Genomic DNA, 23,858 nt, shown 5'->3' on the forward strand with positions numbered 1-23,858 from the left:
AAACCGATATAAAGTTCTGAAATCGTTTTTCTGTTTTGTAAAATATAATTGAAGTGAGAGTGAGCTGAAATTAGGTGGCTTGTTTTACCTAATATTTTGTATTTGATGTTGGGGAAAAATGTGATTTAGGTGTCAGACCTATATCAGTCACTAAAGATGTTGGTAATATGTTTGAATAACGTATATTGTATAACAAATGTATAGAACTTATTTACTTCTAAAGCTATTTTGGATGTACTTTTAATGTTTCGCCTGACTGCACATCTGTTTGGGGTGACCAAATTAATCCGATGCAGCACGGTCTGTAAAAACGCCAGTCCGAGATCAAGGAGTACCAGCAACTGAGCTGTGACGTCAGGCGGGCAGTACTATCTCGGCTCAAATTGCGGGGAGTTGCGGGTGCTTCTTTTTGTAGTTTATGTGTCTTACAGTTAAACCTTGCAGTAGATCTAATTTTAATTATACAAATGAAATTACTTATAGAATATGTCACGCTGTTAAGATAAGCTGTTTAATTGAACAGTCGTTTGATATTTAGGGAGTGGTGGAATCGGCACTTTCGCTACATGAAAGATGTCGGAAAGCTGTGGGGATGGTGTGTCTGCGCCTCTGCCTGGGCGATGTGGCTTTTTCGTAGACAAAAAGAAGAGATATTGCAAAATGGTTGTTGCGAGTGGAAAAACGTTCTGTGGGGAGCATGCAATTGCCGTAGGTTGAACAGTTCTCTTTGGCAAGCAAACATGCTTTGACAGATTTGTAACGGACAGACCACGGTTCACGATTTTGACTTTCAGCTCTTCAAATACGAACCATGTGTTATTTTTATTTCCAAGCATGTTTTACTTTTGTTCCACATTAACAGGAGTTGTATTCATATGTCCATAAGCAGTTCTTGAGCCATAATGTCGTATTGCAGAAAATGTTTTATTTGGAGAAATGTGTATGTCGTTTAGCTAAATAAAAAAAAGTTCAACTATTAAATGCAATTTATTAAGTATCATGTCTTAAGTAGTCAGTGTCTTTGTATGATTTGGGATTATGTCAGCACACTTTGATGTGTGTAGTTTTCCTACATTCGGCAAGGGTAGAAAATTTGTTTGAATTTATTTTTTATAGGAGAAGGAAGATGGCAGAAAAAGAATTTCATGTCCTTTGGATCCAAAACAGTAAGTATAAAAGGGTTACAGTCAGTGGGCAGTAGACCTGTACCTTAAAACTCTTTTTAGACGAATAAGTAAGCAGAGTGTTACAGAAATTAGCCCATTTACTTCAAGCTTTTACGTTTATGACTGGTGATTAAAATAAATGAATATTTATGGTACTCTTTTAAATTATCTAGTACAGTATTCTTTTGAAGAAGTAGAATCCATGTAGTGCTACCAGACATCCCGCAAAATGAATGTCCCTTTTAGCAAATTCAAGTTTATTTTAATGGGAGCAGGACCAGAAACAGTGTTACATCATTGTTGAGTTGGTGACATATTTAAGTTTGGTGACAGCAGTCACTCAGTAGCCTGCACTCACAGAAAGTAAGTTCATCTAAATTGAAAAGAAAAAAATAGAACAGAACAACACTTTCTTATTTTTTGTAGAATGTCAGTTAGCAGAGACAAGGCTATTCACTTTAATGGTTACTTTTGCTTCGCACACCTTTTTTCTTTGATTTTCCAGCACTGTATATGAAGATAACCTGGCAAAGCATCTTAAAAAGTGCAATTCCAGAGAGAAGCCCAAACCTGTAAGTGATTACTCTGATTGGTGGTAATAGGTTTGAAAGAAGAGGTGCTACCATGTGCAATAAAACTATGATGCCCTTTCCGAGTATGAATATTTGACACAGTAGGAACGTCCTCCAGGAGTATTGCATTCATATAAAATGATTACTGCAAATACTTGAATCACTTAGTATTTAATTTGCGTGATGGAAAAGGCTAATTCCTAGTGAACTTGGGTGAAAAGGCTAGAAGAGTCTATATTGTGCCAGAGGTCCTTTTTGCCACTAGACTGTTGCGTGGGTTGTTGTAACATTTGTTATTTCTGCTGCTGTAGGTGTACTATGTCCACGACATTAATGCTGGTGTGGAAGAGGATATGGAGATGCATGAAAAAGAGGTAAAACACCTAATGCCAGTCAGATGTTGGATTAGATATGTATTTCAAGGAAATGTCTTTCAGTATCTTTCTGGTCCATTTTTTTAGATAGCCTTGTCCTCTCGATCCAGCGAAGAGCTAGACTCTCTTATCATGAGGCTGAGAGCAGCAGTCGGTGGTGAGTCCCAATATATTGTGGTAGGAGGAAATGTGAGCACTTCACCACCACAGTCTGCAGGACTAATATCATTCACTGTAAATAGCTGTTGCAGTGTCTGTGTAGTAGTTTTGACTATTTCAGCTTACAGTACAGATTGGGTGTTAGTTATCCAAGCCCTGCTTCCAACATATTCACACTCCACATTATTTTCTTCTTTATGTCTTACAGCATATTGACAGGAGAAGGTTTTAGGCATATTACTGTGTCTTTTGTTGTAAAAATGTTAAAAATTAGGCAGTCCAACATTTTCTTCCCTTTGTGCCTCAATTGCAAACTTTTATTATATATTTATAAGTATATTTACTTGCCTAGCAGCCCTTTTTAAAATTATTCAAGAACTTGCAGCTTGACCCAGACATGTGAAAGATCTTGAAAACTGTGGCTTCTCCCTTCTGTTCTTTCCCTAACTTTTTTTCTTTCTTTTCTCTTTTTCTTTGCTTATCTTTTCCAAATCTTCCTTTTTTGGCTTCCTTTTTTCTACTAATTTATTCCTGTTTTTATGTTATATTATTGTTGTATTTACACAGTTTGTTTAGGTACCAAGTCTTTCATGCCATGATGATTGTTCACATTTCACATTTGTCTTTTGTAAAAAACAGCTATTCGAATTACAGAGAACTTTTATGTGATTCATAATATGGAATCTGTTTTTGCACCTGATCTTTCAGAGAAAAACTGTAAGCATACCGAAAAGATTCTTTCTCACCCTGCTTTGCTCGAAGCTCTGAACGATCCAAAGAATGGAGACTTTGCAGTGAAACACCTCAAACAACAGGTGTGGATTATTTTCTTCTGCACTTTGATGGTTCTGTGTGGTCATTTCTGTGCTTTGCAAATACAGTTTAGGTGGCAATTCATGAACATTATTTGAAGTGTCTCAAAATTATCTTGACACTTGACTTGAAAATTTAAAGTTTAGTTTGTGTGAATGAAAAAATGAATTCAAATGTCAGAGCATCTATTTGTTTAGCAAACGCCTGTATCCAGGGCGATTTGCATATTACAAAGAAACTTGGGTTGAAGGTAAGGGTATAGAGAGCAAATGAAGGATAACTCTTGAACAGCCATATCCCTATAGAGGCGCCTTCCCATTGTAAGACCAAAGACATTTAAAACCTTCTCATCCCCTATACGAGGATCCTCTTGGAAAAAAATAAATTCCACAAACAGATGTTAGACAAAAGTGGCACAGACTTGCAGTGGTTAGCATTTCTGCCTTGCAGTGATGGGGCCTTGGATTCAATTCCAGACCTGTGGTGCTTTACTGCTTGAAGTTTGTATGTTTTCCCTTAATTGCATAGCTGTTCCATAGGTGCTCTGGTTTCCTCACACAAAGATATTGGTAGGTTAAATGACTTTTAGGAAGATTGTTCCCTGGTGTGTGTGTTTGTCTGTGTCTGTTTGTTCCCTGTGATGGACTGGTGTCCCATCCAGAGTGTATCCTGCCTTGTACCCGTTGCTTGCCAGGATAGGCTTTGGCTCCCACGCAACCATAAATTGGATAAAGTGTTTAGAAAATGGATGGATAGACAAATGAGTATCATCTGAATCTCACTGCACGTCAGATTCTCGGACTTTCCTAGAACAGAGAGCTGTACTCAAGTCAGGTGTCGGAATGATTATGAGTGTGAGAGTGAATGAGGAATATAGTGTTGGTTTGTAACTCTTTTTGTTGAGAATGTAACATCCAGTAAAGAATGTGCGTTGTAGAAGTCCTTTTAGCTGTGCAGTTTAAACAACAAATGTTTATTTTGCAGGCGTCTCTCCTAGGTAACCTGGAATCTTTGAGGTTGCTGGGTCCAGACAGATGCTTTGTGGAATTTGGTGCAGGGAAAGGCAAACTATCCCACTGGATTGACATCGCTTTGCAAGCAGCCAAAAATGTCCATTTTCTGTTGGTAGAGAGGGCTACCACTCGCTTTAAGGTGTGCTGTTTGTGATTCTTGCTTGGGAAACACTCAGGCTTTTCAATACTTCAGCACAGTACAAACTGACCAAAACACATCCCCTAAATTACTCGGTCCCTGTGTGGCAGGTCAGTGTGTGTCTTTTACTCAGCTGAAACATAACTGGCATTTTGCTGAGAGATTTTATGGTTGGGTTTGCAGGTTGATGGGAAGCACAAAAGCCCTCACTCCGTGTTTGATAGGCTTCAAGTGGACATTCAGCACCTGTGTCTAAGTAAGTTGATTTTACAGATTGGAGTGTCCAGTCACTAAAGGGGAACTGCAGTCCCAATTTCTCAGATGGGTTATTAAATCTTGGTAACAAAATAAATTGGTTGACAGTATCTCCAAATTTGTGAAATTCTGACTTGGATAAACTTGTGAGCTTTGTAAAAGTACTGTATAGTTGCCAAGAGTTCTCTAGTCACTGTAATGACTAATGTAATGTGATGTACAGGTTGTGCAGCAGACATTTCACCACAGAAATGTTCCAACATGATCTGCGTGCAGAATTAACAGGTAGTATTTGTCAGCAAAACGGTTTCTAAGTCGAGCGGTATTTCTATTGGATTAAAGAGATGCATCACAAGCCTGCTTGTTTAAAATGTAATAGATCCACTTCACCTCACCGGAAGTTTGTTGCCTTGTTCTGTACAGCAGACAATATGGTGCTGCGCATACCTGGACATTTTGTCTATTTTTTTATGTAAATTGGAAGTTTTACAAGTTACTGTGTAAATTTTACTTTCATTATGATTTGAAATGCCGTCATCAATGCAAATTTTTTCTACCCCCAAAAATATAAATATAGCATTGCAGTTTCCCATAAATGAACAAACTGCATGTCCAAGTCAACTTCACTAAAATTGAAAACATTCACTTTTGATCCTATAAATCCACCTTTGAGGTAACAGAAATGAAGGTTGTAATTGTTATCCATTTTGTAATATCAATAATAATACAAAACATAGTGTAATAAGAGTCTTAAGAAAAGCTAGTGACCATTCTCTTTTAGTCCATTTAGTAGTCAGTGACCCTGTGATTCTCCATTACGATGTTATGAATGACCCCCCTCAACTCAACATCCACTGCACGACTGGGCATTTTCACACACCCTACACTATAAAACATTGCCTCCTGTTTTCAGTCTGAGACTGCATCTTCTGTTTCGCCCTGTTTTTGACCTGTTTAAAGGAAAGGTCTGCTTTGCAATGCCATGTCCTAAAACAAACTGATCTATGTATCTTTGCTTTCAGATAAAGTTCCCTTCCTCCAAGAGAAGAAACTCCCTGTGGTTGGAGTAGGAAAACACCTGTGTGGAGTGGCTACAGGTAACAGACTAAAACCTGAAGTTGTTAGTCACCTCTTTGGGCTTTGACCAGCTGTTACAGAAGGAATGTTCTTGTTTTTTCTCCTATTCATACTGATGTTTTTAAGAAAAGCTGTTTTAATCACAGTAATGAGAGAATTCATTTTCTAATCCATTTTGCAGTGCTGACAGAACCTTTAATAAATTATTTTTGTCAAACAGCATACAAACTAGAAATAATAAAAAGTAATTCATATTGGCATGTATTTGAGTGGCAGACTGTGTAGATGTTGTAGCATGTATTCACCCAGTCTGTGTACGCAAGGGGTCTCATGGCTGTTCAAGGTTCTCTTTACTGTGGCTCCAATACAGATCTGGACACGAGAACTGTCGAAGCTTTTTGCTTTAGTGCAAAACTGGATACAAGTAAACTACTGCTTATTTTTCAAAACTGTTTTCAGGCGAAAAGTGTTCAGAAAATGTAGAGGAAATTCTGCTGTGAAACAAAAAATTCTAATTTTCCTACTCATGTTCTCTTTAAAGTCTCACACAGTGCTGTCTGCTCTGCTCTCTGCAGACCTGGCTTTGAGGTGTCTGGTAGAGAGCTGTTGCTCCAGTGGGGACTTGGAGGAGGCAGGGCCACCACAGAAGCGCCTGAAGTCTGATCCGTCAGATGCAGAGACTGTGGGAGGAAGCTCAGAAAGCAGCACACAACTTCAGGTCTCAGGGCTGGCCATAGCTCTGTGCTGCCATCATCGATGCGACTGGAGGCACTATGTTGGCAGGGAGTTTTTCATGGGTTTGGGGCTGAGTGCCCAGGATTTCAGAGCCTTCCAGCGTATGTCCAGCTGGGCCACGTGTGGTTTGAAGAAGCTTGGCAGTGACGGGCCTCTATCCAAGGAGGGCAGCAGCGAGCAGGATGAGAACCTGGAGAAGCAACATGAGTATGCAGGGGAGACAACAGGGGACAAGTTTGAGGGGTGAGTACTCAGGGGTGGTTCTCATGTGACCTTACAAGCTAACTTGTGTGATGTATTCAGGCCATTTTTACTATCCCAGTAATAATCTCTAGATTTGTTACTCTCTGCTCCTTTTTAGTGACTTGTGTCACTCAAGAAGTATCGTCTGTTATTGTCAGAACAGGGTATAAAGTTGCTGATATCTTGATTAACCAAATTCTGTAGAATTTAAGTAGAACAGAGAAAATTGTTTTTCTTCTAGCCATTGTTAAGACTGTTGAAGTATCTTGCTGCTTATCAGACCTTTGTTTGGCTGTGTAGCTTTGCTGTAGTAAACTCTTAACAGAAGACTGTCAAGTAGGAAGCTGTGTCAGCATGTATAGGCTGCAAAGGAACAGATACAGGCTCATTCCAGGTTCAAGGTAAAGGAAAGAAAAATGAGGACTGCTCCTCCCACCCACCTTCCAGCCAGTTGGAACATTAATGGGCACCTCCGACCCTGTAACAGAGAATCAAAGCCAACTGGGGGAGAAACGGGTCCCTTAGGCCACAGGGAGTCTCTGTGTTGCTGCAAGAGCCATGGCACAATAATCCCACCCTACCCTTGACAGCACTCGGCACATTGTGTGCCCCTGCTTGGGGAATCCTGGTCACAGAGCTCAGCCTGAACTAAGGCAGGTGCCTTATCCATTTATGCCACTTAGGAGACCCCATCTGCACTCAGATATTAATTGCACAGTGCTTAACAATTGTAACTGTTATAAGTCTCAGCTAGTGATGCAAGTAACAGGTACTGTTACTGTTACATTTGGGAAAATAAAGGCACAGGATACAATTAGCTGCGACTTGTGGTTTTCCTGAATTTAATTCTGAGGTAAAACAATGGCTGTTCTAATGGTTGGTATGTAAACATTTGCTTGGTTTTCTTTCTCAGTAGAACTTCTGACTTGGGTCAGTTGGATAGTTAATTTTTGATGCTTGTGACATTGTGCTGTATGGATAGACCTCTGGTGATCTGGTTCTTTCAACAGTTTCATGGTAACCACCTCCATCTGATAGTCCTTCTTCACTTGGCTGATTCTCTACTGGTGTGCCTATTTAAGTGTTTGTTCTATGTTGGTGTCTCTCATTGTGATGTGTGTCTTTATACGTCTGTGGATACTGACTTCTCTGAGGTCTTGGTAGCGACCCAATATTGGTTACAGCTTCGTTGTCATCAAAATCTTTTTTTTTCTTTGAGACATTTTGTTTGCCTAGCTGTCTTCAGAAGGGATCCTGTATCCTGCAGTCATCCCCTTGGCCCATTTCTCAGCATAGCCGTCAAACTCTCCTTCTGTTCCTAAGCCAAACAGCAGGTTGAGTGGTAGACATGGATGACGTTCGTACAGCAGGTAGAAAGGAGAGTAACCAGTTGTTTCATGTCTGGTTTAATTATAAGCACGAACAACCCGTGGGAGATGATCTTGCCACGTTTCTTTCTCTTTTTCCTCAGTGTCCTAAGCATCAGGAGCAGGGGCCTGTTAAACCTTTCTGCTGGACATTGAGGGTGATAAGGAAACATCCTAGAATGTCCTACTCAGGGAAGATGATACAGTGTCTTGAAAGTTTTTCAAATTTCCATCCTTGATCACGATGTAGTCTATGGTATGCCTGTGCAAATCTTTTCATCTCCTTTTCATATATTCCTCAATGTGTTTCTTTATGAATGGCCATTAAAATCTTTCTATGGCAAGATGAAGAGCCCTCTCAGTTTCAGCCTGACCCACATCATGGAGATGTCTCAGTACCATGCACCTGTACTTAGCTGGTAGAACTAGTTATTTCCTCAAGTTAGTCTGTGGATACAAAAGACTATTTTCCATGTGTAATTTGTTCCATTTGTAACCAGGTGATGAGGTGATGGCACATGAGTCTGGAGTAGCATCTTTACGGAGACTGGCAGTTGGACTTCTGCTACCAGCTACTCCTGTCTGAAGAGCTCTAGAAACCCTCCCTTGTTTTTTCTCTAATTTTTTTAGAAAATAATTTTTAAAAAATTCATGACATACTGTAGATGCTGTCGGAAAGTCGGCCTTTGGGTTTTCTGGGAATTGTAGTTTCTTATGTATCACAGCTTCTGGGAGCTGTAGTTCATAGCCAGTTTCTATACCTAGCTCCCCTTTCATTGATGTTAACCTGTTCGCCTTAGCAGATGAAGTGAGCTAGTTAGCCACTACCGGCTACGGGGAAGTATCAAGACAGGCTTACACTTTCATGCATGTTTTTTTGAAGTGGCATTCACTCTTTTTCTTGCTTCGCTGGTCAATATTCTATTTATCTATTTCACCTGAACATTGGTGCACATTGGTGGTGGTGGAGGGGAGTCCCCATTACCTGTAATGCGCTTTGAGTGGAGTGTCCAGAAAAGCGCTATATAAGTATAAGCTATTATTATTATTATTATTATTATTATTATTATTATTTTATTATTATTACTTAGAATGTACGTTAGAGGGTTATTTTCTGTGTAGACAGTGAAACGTGAGGCATAATACAAGTAGCTCTAAATCAGGGGTGTCCAAACTTTTTTTTACTGGGGGCCAGATGGAGAAAAAAATATGGAGCAGCGGGCCACCTCTAATAATAAAAACAAACAAATAATACCAGAGATAAGTGCATTCCAATAACCAAATTGCCTTGTAATTTAGGGGACAACCCTAATAGGTGAGTTTTAAGCATTTTATACTGTAACCTTGAAATGACCTATGTAAATAATGATATTATCTAGTTTTAATATACCTGTAAAGTTTCACAAATTTTACTCACTAGTGATGACTACTAATGGGAACAGTGATGCTGTTCCTTGGACCGAAGAACAGCTGTCAAGTCAGGTGTTAGTGTTGTTGTGGAGATTTGGAGCACATCGCAGACATACTTGCCACTGAACTCGGTGAAAAAGTATAAAGTAAGTCATTTTGCCAGTGTGGCTGGAATCTCCTGCATTCGCTGTCAATATTTAGTTTCTTTGGTTCCGCCATTTTGAAAAGCTTGCTAACGTTAATGTACAGAATTAAAGTTTTGAAGAGGGTAAAGAGGAGGAGAGGGGGTAGCGAATTGAGTTTTGAGACGTGATTTTGAACATAGGAACTGCATTTTTTACTTAATATCGGGCCAAACCTGATTATAGTTCTAAATTAACTCGCTGGCCAGGGCCGTAGTTTGGACACCCCTGCTCTAAACTTTTCACGGACTGCCCATTTTAATGCAATAAATTAGAACTTTCCTGAGTGGGTTTTGCAATTCTTTTCTAGCTGATGTTAATGTTCTATTAACATTCGGACTCTGATGCATCTGAAGGACTTGAAGCAGTTCTTTATCAGTGTGCAGGGTGTATGGTAAGTTGAACTCTGAATAGGCTAGTATGGGGGGCAGTGAGTAGATCTGTTTATTTCTCAAGTACTCTCTTGAATTTGTCAGTCCATTTAAAAGGAGTCATGAAAGACAGTTGGACATGCTTCCTCTTGTTGAAAAATCTTTTTAGGATGTTCCTGTTACACTAATCTTCACCTGGAGTAATTCATAAATTGGCTTGGTGATTCATGAGAAGTCTTGTATATAGCTATGATAGTAGCTTAGAAAATCCATAAGCTTATGAACACCAACAACAACTGTGTTGTTTTCTCTTTCAAGACTTGGACAGCTTCCATAATTTATAGATCAATCTGTACTCCTTCGGCCGATCCCAAGCGACCTGCATATCGAATTTCACTCTTGAATAACCAATTTTTATTAGTTGGTCTTAACTTGACACCATGTCTTTAAGGCGCTCTCAGTAATCGCCTCATCCACTCAATGTGATTTTCAAAGGTCTTTGTATTACAAAGGGACTCATCTAAATAAGGGAAACAATATTCATCAAGCAGTGAGCCCATCTTCTAATCCATGCTCCACTGGAAAGTAGCTGGTGCATTGGTTATCCCAAAGGGGATGCTCACCTACTCAACCCCAAGGAGACGGAAAGTTGTTAGTTGTCGAGATCCCTTGCAGCCTTGAATCCTTGGTGGTAAGCCTTGCCCTGATCAATAAGTGATAACCACTCAAGGTGTCTGTCAGATCTTGGATGTGTGGAAGTGGGTCTTGGTCTAGCATAGTCTTCTGATTAAGGCTATGTTTTAATTACAGGTTAATCTACTTAAAGTCCCATCCTTCTTCTGGATGTATTACTGAGGATGAGTAAGAGGATTTTGGCATTACTATCCATATGGCTGATAGGTCTTTTATGTACTCTTTCAGCTCATTTTAGAGTGGTTTTGGTAATGATATATTGCCATACATACATGATTTTCTTGACAGGGATGTTTTAAAATAATTTCAATTTTTAGGCTCAAGTAACACCCTATGTCATCCTCATCACATACAAAAGCTACATACTCTTCATACAAGCTTCTCAATTTTAATCTTTCAGGTGGCTTAGATCTACAGGAGGATGCCTCAAAGCTGTTACAGTGTATGTGATGTCATCATTTGAATTTGTTATGGTATCGACTACATTAGCACTCACACAAACTTCAACATTACCTGATACTGTAGCTTGAAGTGCTGTCTCTATGAGGTGAATGCATACTATAGTGGTTCAGTGAGGCAGTATTATTTCATGCCTTGTAAAATTACAGATGAGTACCTTGATATAGGGAGCAAATGTGACGCTTGCAACTAACCCATCCACAATGTCTAATTGTTCCAGAAGGTTATTTTCTTCATTAGGCTCAACGACCACAACTGTTTCAGTCATTTCAGGTACAAAAGGCAGTCTGCATTTTATATTCACGTTCTTACTATGGGGAATAAAGACATCCTGTGCCCCTACTTGCACAAAGGCAGACTCCTTCTCAGTATTTTGACTTTACACAGTGCTCACTATAGCAGTAGCTTTTTCGTCTTGAATCTCCATTGCTTTACTAAGACAACTGGTCAGTGCTGACAAAGTTTTCTGTGTTCCCCCTTCATCTTTAATTAATTCTTCAGTTACATTAAAGCCTAAAATTAGCCTCTCTAGAGTCATGGGATTCGCAAAGAAGGGCATGTGGGTGGAAGGACTGGAGTCATCAATAACTTGTAGTAATTACCTGTACATCAAGCCATCTGTAGGAGCCATGTGATGTTTTAATTTGGTTATATTCGTTTAAAAACAGTCCTGTAAATATGTTAATGTTCTACTATTTGAAAACCACATTGTTTTGTAAATTGTGCGTATGCCATTAAGACGGCCAATCGCCAATGTTCATTAATGTCAATTCTAGAAGTTTCAGGTTTCAAAAAACAGAGAGGAAATTAGAGCGCAGTGGTTCTGACGTGCTTGTGTAGGTGCGTGTTTAGTTTACTTGAGTTTTGAGGAACAGTTTTGGTATTGTGGAAAACTCCTTTTTTTGTTTGTTGACCAAACCAAAGTGAATGTGAATAAAACATGTTTAATTTTTAAACCTTGTGAAGTTTATTATGGAGTCTACATGGGCATAGTCAGCCATAAGCTCGCCTTTCTTACGGTGGAATTCGGATACTGTACCATTCATCAAAAGGTATGATCTTATTTTGTGGTGGGGCAATTGTTCTTTCCAATTACGATACAGAATCTTAAACTCCGTGCATTGCAGAAATGGAATTTCTGATAGGCACCAAGCTGTCATGCTGGGTTTGTAAATTTTCTCTGTTAAGACCACTAGATAAGCTACATTTGTTACTGAGGGGAGAGTGGCAGTGGTTGTGTACTGCAGCAATTTTTTACTTAGCTCCTTTTAAAGAGCTAACTTTTTTAAATTCAGTTCTTGCTAAATCAGCTGACAAGAAGGCCATTTTTGGAGGTTCTCCCCCCTCATCCTCATTTTTGTTTTGGAAATTATTTGACCCGTCATTACATTTTTGGATCAAGTATCATACATCATGTATCAGCTGCCTTAGTAAGGACAACTCTGTGCCACTCCCTGAACCCTGATCCTCTTGGTCTAACAATTCATTACCACAGACATACTGTAAGTACAAACAAAACAACTTTCTTCATCATTTATTTAAATCAGACAGATCCCAGTCTGCTACGTGACTTGCGTTCTCAGCAAGTACTTATTGTCCATGTGAGACATGCTGTAAGTCTTTATCTTGTCATCTTGAACAGTGTAGTGTCTTCAGCCTCAGGATCCCCTTCCACCTTGACGTTGTACTAATCTGGCAGGTTTGCTCCTCTGCACCTGCCTCATAGAACACTTCAGACTGCTCTGATCTGTTTGCCCTGGGTTCTTAAATCACCAGATCAGCTCCTTCAGACATCAGATGCTGATCCTTGGACGAGCACCCAAATTTCTGTTGCAAGTCTCAGGTAGAGACACAAGTAGTAGGTAATGTTATTGTTAAATGAGGGAAAATAAAGACCCGGGATACCAGATACAGTCAGCTGACACTTGTGCTTTTCCTCATTTAATTCTGAGGTAAAACCACAACAGTTATTTGACTGTATACCTCCGTCAACATTCTAACCAACTGTCAGACTCCAGCACTACAGTATGCCGTTTCCAATAGAGAATATTGTTGTTGTTTTTTTCTTTTTAACCATGGGTGCGTGTCCCTTAAATGACTGATTGGATTGGACATTTCTTTGTGTGCCTGCAGGACTGCAATTATATTTTTTATTTTATTATAAAATGACGAATCAGTTCATTGTTATTTTTTCATTTATGAGTCAGTCATTCTGAGGGAGCTCTTAATTTTTGCCTGTATGATACACTGGTTTTACAAATCCTGATTTCCACTCTTATTGCATATTTGTCACACTGGACGTTGTCAGATCTTTAGACAAAATCTAATATTAGATAAAGGGAACTTGAGTGAACACATAACACTTTTTTAATTATTATTTTATTTATTTAATAAACAAAGTTATCCAACACCCATATCCCCTGTGTGAAAAAGTAATTGCCCTCTTACACTTAGTAACTGGTTGTGCCACCTTTAGCCGCAGTGACTGCAACCAAATGCTTTCTAGAATACAACATCAGTCTTTCACATTGCTATGGAGGAATTTTAGCCCACTCTTCCTGTCAGAACTGCTTTAATTCAGAAACATTGGTAGGTTTTCGAGCATGAACTGGTCGTTTCAGATCCTGCCACAGCATTTCTATTGGGTTTAGGTCTGGACTTTGACTAGGCCACTCCAAAACTTTAATTTTGCTTCTTTTCAGCCATTCTGATGTGGACTTGCTTTTGTGTTTTGGATCATTGTCTTGCTGCATGACCCAACTACGCTTCAGCCTCAATTCACGGACGGATGACCGGACATTCTCCTTAAGAATTTTCTGATACAGAGCAGAATTTCTTCAATTGTCTGAAGAAGACAAGTTGTCTTCTTTCTGGCAAGTTGTCCAGGTCCTGAGGCTGCAAAGCATCACCATACCATCACACTACCACCACCATGTTTGTTCTTACTGTGGAGTACTGTGTGTATGCCAGACATGATAGGACCCATGTCGTCCAAAAAGTTCCACTTTTGATTCATCTGTCCATATATTCTCCCAAAAGGCTTGGGGATCATCTTGGGGTGCTTCTTGGCAAATGAGAGACGAGCATTTATGTTCTTCTTGGTAAGCAGTGGTTTCCGCCTTGCTTCTCTCCTATGAAGCCCATTTTTGCCCAGTCTCTTTCTGATTGTGGGGTCATGAACACTGACCTTAGCTGAGGCAAGGGAAGCCTGCAGGTCTTTGGATGTTTTTTTTAGGATCGTTTGTGACTTCCTGGATGATTTTATGCCATGCCCTTGGAGAAATTTTGGCAGGCCGGCCACTCCTGGGAAGATTCACTGTGGTTCGGTGAACTCCTAGAGCCTTAGAAATCGCTTGTAACTCTTTCCAGACTGATGGATATCAACAACTTTGTTTCTGATCTCTTCAGGAATTTCCTTTGAATGTGGCATAATGTGCTTGTTGAATCTTTGAGCTGGTAACGTGACTCTGATGGTAAGGGTCAAAATACAGTAAGTGAGGTTTATATTGAGCAGGGCTGGCTGTAATCAAGCCTGGCGGTGTTCAGTCAGCTGACTCTAAATTATCCCTTTAATTAGGTTGGTTTAACTAGGGGGCAATTACTTTTTCACACAGTGCCAGTCAGTGTTGGATACCTTTGTTTATTAAATAAATGAAATAAGTTCACTCAGGTTCCCTTTATCTCATATTAGATTTTGGTTGAAAACATTCAGTGTAAAAAAATTTGCAATAATATAAGAAATCAGGAATCATTTTCACGACAATATATTAAATTTACTATTACATTTTCTATATAGAATATTTTCTAAAATAGAATGTCAATAGTATTATCATCTGTCATCTTTGGGATTACCACCCATTTCCTCGTACCATCTAAAGACATACTGGCAAGTTAATTGGCTTCTGGGAAAACTGGCCCTGGTGTGAGTGTGTGAATATTTGTGTCTGTGTGTGCCTTGCGATGGATAGATGTCTATATGAAATTAGCTTTCTTGAACAAACTGAAAATAGAGGTCTGTGGGAATCGCATCACAATCAAAACTCAAATGTTTATTATTATTAAAATTACTGTAGATAGAAAAATTGAATATTGAGTAATTTACCGTATCTGTATAAGTCACTACTGGCCCTGTCCACAGAAAATTGTTTATACTGGAATTTTTTATCAATCTCTTTAATGTCCGAAATCTTAGTGGTCTGTCTCTTACAAATGTCAGTGGATAAGTGTTCTAGGAAATGCTAATTGGCATATGATATTGCAGTGCGCCAAGTCTGGAAGCCGTGGCAGTACTTAAGCATGGACACTCCAGGGCAGAACTCTTTGTGTGACCTAGTGAAGGAAAATGGCAGCACGGGCATCACATAAATTAGTGACATCCATGAAAACCACCCATTCATTATTCTGATTCTCTTGAAAAAGTAACTGAATTGCCAGAGTACATTAGTTGGAGGTAAATTATTTTACTACCCCACCTGTTTGCCTCTGTTCCTGTGTGACAAGTTGGAGCTGACCCCAGCCTCTGTGAGTACTATATGGGTCTGGTACTGTACTACATTCAGCACTGACCACAGCAAAGTAGAAAAACAGCAGATCGGATTTGTAAAGGTTTTTTTTCATATTGTGCAAGGCAGATCCTGTCTTTTGTTACATCATTTTAACTAAAGTCTTAAAATTTAAAACTGAGTGGCAAAAGGATGATGGTTTTAGGACTGAGCTGTCCAGGAGCTTGTTGAAACTACAGCCAGATTGGCCCATCAACACCTACTGACTGATCTGAAGCACTTTAATCAAAAATATAAATCTGCTACTTACTCTTGATTTTACCTGTCATTGACATCTACATCAGGCATGTAGTTATTTAAATATGTAATTATCTTTAGTTTTAAAAATCTGACTTCTAAAGAACTAAACTAAAAGTGTCACCCTGTAACATAACATTTAATAATAAGTTGTTAGCTAATGGGTACAAAAAGTTCTGTTACCGGAATAAACATTGATGTACAGTTTACAGCCTGTCTGACATGTTAAAAGAGGGGAACAAAAAACTCTTGATTGTCAATATTAGCAATACATGATTGCTGAAAGCTGCTGTCTTAGCATAAATCATGATTTAAGCCTACATATTTTCTATCTGGTATATTAGGACTACTTATTATACCTTAAATCAAAGTTGCTATATCCTCTACATGTGTGCTTCTTGTCTCCTGTTTTCCAGGATTCTTCCTGCTGAAGATCGGGAGAGCATTGGCCGTCTCTGTAAGCTTCTGATAGATGAAGGCAGGGTCGATTACCTGCGGCGGAAAGGCTACGCTGCTGAGTTACAATACTACACCAGTCCAGACATTTCCTTAGAAAATGTCCTCCTCACTGCTGTACCTGTCAAGACTCCCTAATAGAACAGGTAATCTGTTCTGTGCAGCTGCGACTGGAATAAGTACATCCTGTCTGTGGAGCTGAAGGCGAATATCCTTGGTCAGTAAAAGACAGAGTGCTTGACAGAAAGCTCAGAGAGAAAAGTCCTGAGTGAGAGTCCAGCCACTTCAATCACAGTCCCAGTGAATCTTCCTGAACTGCCTCAATTGCAACATTTAATACGGATTTGAAATTAATTTTGGTATCTGAAAAAGAAAGAGAATTTTTTACTTGGATACACATGTTGTTTTAACAAAATGTTCATATTATCTGTCCTTATGGAAGTATTTTCTTCCCTATATGATTTTTTTAGCTTGTTAGATGTATGTGTAGTACAGACCAACATCTTCAGGGGTCCCTGTTACTTGCTCAGAAGGATTTAATTTTGTGAGTTTTACATCAGAGAGAATGCCCCTGGTGACATTTCCCAGGGTTCATATGAAACTTTGAAACCCCTGGATGTCCTAGAAAATAGCTATAATAAAATGAAGTCCTGGAATACCCTGGAAATGTGTCTCTGTCTCATAACATTGTTTTTTAATTCAGTCTTCAAAGTACATTTTCCTTTCCACATTCCTTTTATTGGAGCATAAGATTTGATTCACTGGTCTTTAATTTGTGACTGAACCATTACCTTTTTCACATTATGCAATAATTTGAGTCCTCAGTTTTTTAATTTCAGCATTATGAGTAAAATAGTGTCTATAAGCGATGTTTGCACAGAGAATTGAGGTTGAAAGTAATAGAACTATTTTATCAAGCATCAGTGTATGCCAGTATCTCAGAAAGCGGGCTGTTGTACTCCATAAATTGCATGACACAATGAACACCCCATTGAAATACATGGTGCTGTGCCTGATGTCTCTGTACTGAGCACCACATGTTTTCACATGCTGTTATGGTATGATGGTACGTGGCAGGGAAGAGAGCGATGCCAGAACAGTTATTTTATTGTTATGGAGTTACCGCTGTTACAGAATTGCCCCTTATACAAAGTCCTTGTTTTATATCTGATAACCTTTGAGGCTAAGTGTATATGTACTGCCCTTATCATTGTTTTAAACACAATGCTTCAGAGAAGCAGATAATTTTTTGGGTGTTGTATGACGAAATCTAAATCGACCTTGCTACTCTTTCAGGGAAAAAAAAGACTTGCATATGTCTTAAAGTATTAAGTAAACAGTAGCGTTTTTGCTTAAGTACGATTTACTTGAGTACTGAGTAAAGTTTTTATAGTATTTAATACTGTAAATGCAGTACAGCCAAATTTAGCACAGACTGCATATGGCACTATTATGAAGCCTTATCCCTTTAAATAATCACTTGGTTTGGTCCTTGATTGTTTGTCTATAGGAATTCTGTTTTTTAGGTGTCTGTATAAATTCTACCTGTTCATCTGCTGCCACTGCTGTTGCAACTACAAGTCTTGCCGTCCGTATTAAAAAGCACCTCAAGCGTGCCCATCAGGGCATTTTGGATTGCATTACTCCTTTTTTGTGCTTTGCCTATTGATACAAAACTACTTCTTTCATTATGCTGTAAACATGTTTACAGTTTGGTAACATATAGAATTGCAAACAGTTGTTTGGCTTTTTTTATACTAGTAGCATCTATTCTACCCCTATATGATGCATGAGACCGTAATGTGCCGTTTGCCCTTGTAAACCTCCGAAGTGAGAGGTGAGGTGCAGTAAACAGAATCCACCATTCCTTGAAAAGATGAGATTAAGAGGTGACTCATTAACATACAGCCGTCAGTGTTGACACAATAAACCAGGAGTGTGAAATTTAAATTAGCTGCTGCACATTTGATACTGTCATAAGATAAATAATTAACCTCTGCTTTTTGACTCCTGGATGTAGGCCTGCATGAATTCCCTCCCAAACATCTCTCTATCGTCCTCGTCTTCCTCAGACATGACCATCCTTGGCAGAGTCACCTTTAGCTTGAGAGGATTGTCTCTGAAGTTGACAAACCTAGAAGAACAGGGTATATTGTAAGTTATTTGGGGAAGGCACAACAACTAGTTTGAAAGTTCAGATGGAAAGCAAACCTTTCTTTGGAAGAAGTGGCTTAATGAAGCACTTTAAAAGCTATCATTGTCAGCCATTCCCAGATGGAAAGGAAGTCTCTAAAAGCCTACTACAGTAAGCTAGTATTCTAGTCGGTGTCCAGTCAAAGACGCGTGACTGGAGCCAAAGATTAAATGATGGAATTTTGCTGCATACCATTTTTTTTCTCAGAATCTCAGAACCATGGTCTTGTGTAAAAACATTCCACAAAAACTTTCATCCAACATATGCAGTCCCTCTTCTAATAGGATTTACAATGCAGATATGAAATAAAAATGCTTTGAATATGTTTCCATACACAGCATTACTGTCTTTCATAGAGAACTGCTGATATTAAAGCTCTTTATGTGGCTACCTCAGGTTCACCATGTTCTCCATGCAGACTGGGATGTCCTGGAGCTGGTTACTGCTGAGTACCAATGTTCCCAGATTTGTCATCTTACTGATACTGTCTGGAAGAAACCTGATTTTATTCCTCTGTAGCCACAGAGTGTGCAGATTTTCCATTCTGTAAAAAAAACAGAGAATTCCTACAAGGAACATTCATAGGCAGTGAAAATGACACTTTTAGGGTTTTTTCTTTCAATGCCTATTACGAATCTTGTAGTGTCCCTATAAAGTAAAGTGGCCCATTCTGTTTCCCTATTAAAAACATAAAAACTCAAAATAAGTAAGGAAAAAACTAACATTCTTTTTAAGAGGATAGAGATCTACGAAGTGTACAATAAGCACTACTACACTGTTTAAAATAACCAATGGAACAATGATCACTTTTCAATAAACTAATTAATGAAGATTGCTAATACTCATGCTAATTACCATGCAAAACATGATTAGCAGATAGAAAATAAACACTGAAAATAAAGTATATTGCAGACAAGCTAACTTTTCATAAACCATTCCTATTTTAAGCTGGTAACATTTAAATTATTTATTAAACATTGTTGATCACATTTTGTAAAGCTTCAGTATTCTTCCTTGTTTTAGTTGCTTTAATGAAAGCCTGAGGTGACTGGAAATGGAATGAAGTGTCTTCCGTTAACTTTCCTAAATCATCACAGGGCCACAGGATGCTACCTGTGAATATCCTCTGGCAGATCCTGAAGCCTGTTCCCCCCCATGTCCAGCCACTCCAGCGCAGGCATGCTGATCACTGCGTCAGGGATCGCAGTGTACTGGTTCATGGATAGATCCAGGTGGGAAAGGTTCTTCAGCCTGCTTAACTGGAAGAAAACAATCTCCAGTGCCTTTATTGAAAATCCAGTGCAGATCAGCTAATTGAATCTTTAAACAGGAACCATGAATGGTATTGTTACAATCAGGTTATGCAGATATTGTCATACAAATGAACACAAATTATCAATTGGGGGGTTTCAGGCGGTTTACTCTGATTAATTTAAACTTCATGGTAAATCATTAGAGGCTTTGACAGACAGAATACAGCATGAAAAGACAAAGACAGCAAATAAGTAGGAGGAAAAGAAGAAAATGGAAGCAAACAGAAGAAAGAACACCATCACTCACTTCTTCCTCTAAGTCTTGTGCCCTTTGAGAGGACTTTGTTCTAATCAGCCAATAGCAGACCAGATTCTGGCTAAGTAATTTGAACCTTGTTATACAGAGCTTGCTTCTGATTTTAGATATAACATGATTTCTTTTATTGTGGAATCCTTAGGCTAAAAACATTTTATGCTAGTTTGGAAATACATCTTTAGAATAGGTAGATTCCCATTCAGTTTTGGGCATGTACAGTAGTAAGAAGGGAAATTTAGTGTTGGGTCACACTCTTTTCTTTAGGATCCAGGTACTTCTCTTGTTGGCCTGTCAAGGTGTTGTATAGGATTTCAAGTTATAGGGCATTCTGGAGTTCTGGGTCTGAAGAACGTAAGTCTCTGAGAAGGCTTGTTTTGCTTACGGTGTAATGTTGTATTTGTTGTAATATCTTGTTTATTTGTGTTACCATAGTGTTACTAAATATTTGTCTGTGGAACAGTGAAATACAAACCAGAGAACACAAGTGGAAAGCACAGTTAAGTTCTGAGAACAAGAGGCACGTCTTTGCACAAAGAGTGGTAGGAGTGTGGAATAAGCTAATCAGCCATATTGTTGAAGATGACACCCTTTTAAGAAAGGCTGGATGCGATCATTGGATCAACAACTACCAAATGGGCTACATGGTCTGAAATCCTCCCTCTTGGTTTTAACTATTGTTATCTTGTTATGTTGACAGACTTTGTATGCATGATGATCACTACGGTTTCTTCTGAATGTGACAAAACTACAGTTCTAAAGAGATCCTTCAGTATTTCTGTGGTGTGTGAGTGGCATTACCTGTATCGGAAGCTCACAGAGGTCACGGTTGACGGCCAGTTCCAGCTTCTCCAGACTTTCGCAGGCACTCAGGTCCTCCGGGATGCTCTTCACTCTGTTGTAGCTCAGTAGCAGCTCCCTCAGCCTGGTCAGCTGGCCTGCGGAGGTCACCCATCCCTATTTAGTCTCACCTAAACATCTGACACCTTATGGTGCTCGGATAATTAACTTGCACGCATTAATTTCACGCATTAAATGGAAAAATACATGTGCAAATTTAGCAGGAGACAAGATTAAATATGGAGAGGGTAAATGTTTTAATGTTTTTTAAAGTATCTGGAGCCAATACATCTGATTGAAAAATTCATACTGTACCTACATCTTAGCTGACTATGAGTTCCTCTATAATCCCATTACTTTCAATTATGCAAAATAACACTGGCTACCTAATGATTCTCCTGCCTGCTGCAGTTTTAATATTTGAACAAGCACACTTGCAGTTCTCAACAATGTTGTATTTTGTCCAGTAAGTAAGATTGGGAGATCTGGAGATTGGAATGCACAAACCTATTTCCTTGGGGATTTCTGTGATGGAATTCCGAGACAGGTCCAGCACAATGAGATTCATGAAGCTCCCTATGAACCGGGGGATACTCTGCAGGCCTGTCCTGTGGAGCTGCCACTCTTGTAGGTTGGCCAGCTGCAGCAGCGCTGTGGGAAGAGTCTGAGAGACAAAGGAGGCACTGACAGCCCAAACTGAGCGTGGCAAGGAGGTTATTGTGGTGTTAAAAGAAGTAGAGCAGAGAAGACATCACAATTTCAACAGGAAAAAAAAGAACTAAACTATTTTGTTATAGTTCTGGTTTGATCTAGGTTTTCTGCCGCACATATTGTTTCAGAACATGGCCATGTATGACATTAGGTCTGTACCTTCCATTCCTCCTTCTCAATCCTCAGAATGATCCTTCCTTCCTCTGTTACCACCTTCTGCTTCAGTCTGGCCAGAGTGATACGATCCTCCCAGACATGGGCCAGCCTGGGGTGGGAGGTCACGGTTAAGAAAACCTGTTATTGGTTTGACCAGGATAGACATCTGCAATACAGTCTCACCTCCTGGTCGGCTAGGAGAATCTATTAATTTTTATTAAGTGCTGACAAACAGCTAAGATTCCTGCAAAGGGATTTGTGTTTGCTAAATTTATTGCCTACTATTGCTGTAACTATCATGCCATAGTTTGGAATCACTTTCCGTCATTCCATCAGCCTCACTGCTGTGGCTCACCTCTGGCCCACACACATCCCTGTTCCAGAACAGCAGTGGAACACCAGTACCAAGCAGAGGAGTGCCACAGAAAAGTCTAGAAGGACTTCCACTCAGAATAGGTGTAGTGAGGCTCACCCAGCTCCTGCCCCCAGGACCAGCAAGTTCGATTTTTTAATATTTTTTAAGGCACGGTGAAATATCTTACAACTTGGGAGCTGAAACAATTAAAACTATGTTGTTTTTAAAGATTGCAAATTATCAGTACAGCTAAAGTCTGAGGTAGAGAAGGCACAGAAAGCTGTGGTCTGCAGCAATGACACAGCACAAGTGAGGAGAGTGCAGCCCACCAAGGTATTTCAAAGTAAAGGGCAGAATTGTAATCTTTAATTGTTGGAGTGTAGAACTGACTACCCGGCCGTGTTGTTGAAGCTGATACCTTGGCTTCTTTCAAGAAACGGTTGGATAAGATCCTCCAAAAGTGACAGGAGCCATATCTTTACACAAAAGGTGGTGGAGTTTGAAACAAGCTACCCAGCTGTTTTGATTAAACTAGTACCCTGACTTCCTTCAAGAAATGGCTGGCTGAGACTCTAGGAACAATTAACTTCTAACTACCAAACAAGTTAGAGGAGAGAAATGACTCATATTACTGTCCTTATCCAAGTTTTCTTGGGAGCAAGATATGGAAAAAGACTTGATACCTGGAACAGACTACTGTCAGTAAGGCAACAAAGGACAGTGTCCCACCTACCTGCCAACAGAAGCCCTGTCCCTCAGCTCCTTCTGCCTTTGCAGGTCATCTCTGGCCTCCTTGATCTTGGTCTCCCACAGGTGCTTGATGGAGCTCACTGTCCCAACACACACTGCTATGCCTGTCATAGCTCTTCACTCGGCAGTCACACAGAGGCCGCTGAGCTCTATCGCATGGCTACCTCTGTTTCAGGGCAGGATAGGACAGTCTTACTGAAGAGGCTGCTGTGCATTTTCACTCCATTTTCTAACCGCTTTATCCAATACAGGGTCATGGGGGAGATGGAGCCTATCCTGGCTAGCAATGAGCACAAGGTGTGATACACCCTGGATGGGATGCCATTCTATTGCAGGGCTCACAGATACAAACATGCGCACACTCACACCAGGGCCAATTTCCCTAAAAGCCACCTACCAGTATGTTTTAGGAGTGTGGAAGGAAACTCACACAAACAAGAGGGAACGTACAAACTCCAGATAGATAGCACAGAATTGAATCTAGGACCCCAGTGCTGCAAGGCAGCAATGCTAACTACTGTGCCACCATGCTGCCCCCTGGAAATGTGTGTTGTGCAGATTTTATTTAGGTTATTACTTCTTGTCTCCATGGTATTCTCAAGTTGTCAACTTCAAGAAATACCCCACTCACAAGCAGGTTTTGTTGACACGATTCATGAGCTTGGTAAACACCCATTTAAACAAACAAGAGAGCTTAGCCAAAAATGCAGAGCATTAGTGTGTACAACGAAAGAAATAAAGTCAAACAAAAATAGAAAAGAGCGTCAAACTGTATTGTAGCAGACTTAAAAGCAGCCGTTTGCTCTCTTCACGTTTTGGGTTAATACTACATAAATCTGTGTTGTAAATTTCAGACCCGGATTTCATAGCATTCTTGTGAGGACTTTTGCCAATTTTTAGCAAGCCTGTAAAATTACTGACATATTTGAAGAACTAAATTCGGAATCCGTATTGTCTCCTGTTGACCGCTCACCTCCCAGTGCCAATCAATCGCTATGCAACT

The 23,858-nt window shown here is 39.6% G+C and overlaps 2 protein-coding genes across 2 annotated transcripts; one reads left to right on the forward strand and one right to left on the reverse strand.

Annotated features, from left to right (window-relative positions):
* The first annotated feature begins 395 nt into the window (after positions 1 to 395).
* trmt13 (tRNA methyltransferase 13) lies at positions 396 to 16,934 on the forward strand. Its single transcript, XM_088927931.1, has 11 exons — positions 396 to 708; positions 1,117 to 1,166; positions 1,672 to 1,738; positions 2,050 to 2,112; positions 2,200 to 2,269; positions 2,980 to 3,086; positions 4,069 to 4,236; positions 4,420 to 4,492; positions 5,514 to 5,588; positions 6,144 to 6,546; positions 16,244 to 16,934. The coding sequence occupies exons 1-11, from the start codon at positions 574 to 576 to the stop codon at positions 16,419 to 16,421; spliced, it is 1,389 nt and encodes a 462-aa protein (XP_088784057.1). The 5' UTR covers positions 396 to 573; the 3' UTR covers positions 16,422 to 16,934.
* On the reverse strand, positions 16,526 to 22,999 carry lrrc39 (leucine rich repeat containing 39). The gene is made up of 8 exons (XM_088927932.1): positions 22,839 to 22,999; positions 21,754 to 21,859; positions 21,391 to 21,547; positions 20,845 to 20,981; positions 19,591 to 19,736; positions 18,869 to 19,021; positions 18,278 to 18,417; positions 16,526 to 16,646 (listed from the first exon to the last, which is right to left on the reverse strand). The coding sequence occupies exons 1-8, from the start codon at positions 22,964 to 22,966 to the stop codon at positions 16,573 to 16,575; spliced, it is 1,041 nt and encodes a 346-aa protein (XP_088784058.1). The 5' UTR covers positions 22,967 to 22,999; the 3' UTR covers positions 16,526 to 16,572.
* Between the last annotated feature and the right edge of the window lie 859 nt (positions 23,000 to 23,858).

This window comes from Atractosteus spatula, chromosome 11 (assembly GCF_055471065.1).
Source record: "Atractosteus spatula isolate fAtrSpa1 chromosome 11, fAtrSpa1.hap1, whole genome shotgun sequence".
NCBI classification, from domain to species: Eukaryota; Metazoa; Chordata; class Actinopteri; order Semionotiformes; family Lepisosteidae; genus Atractosteus; species Atractosteus spatula.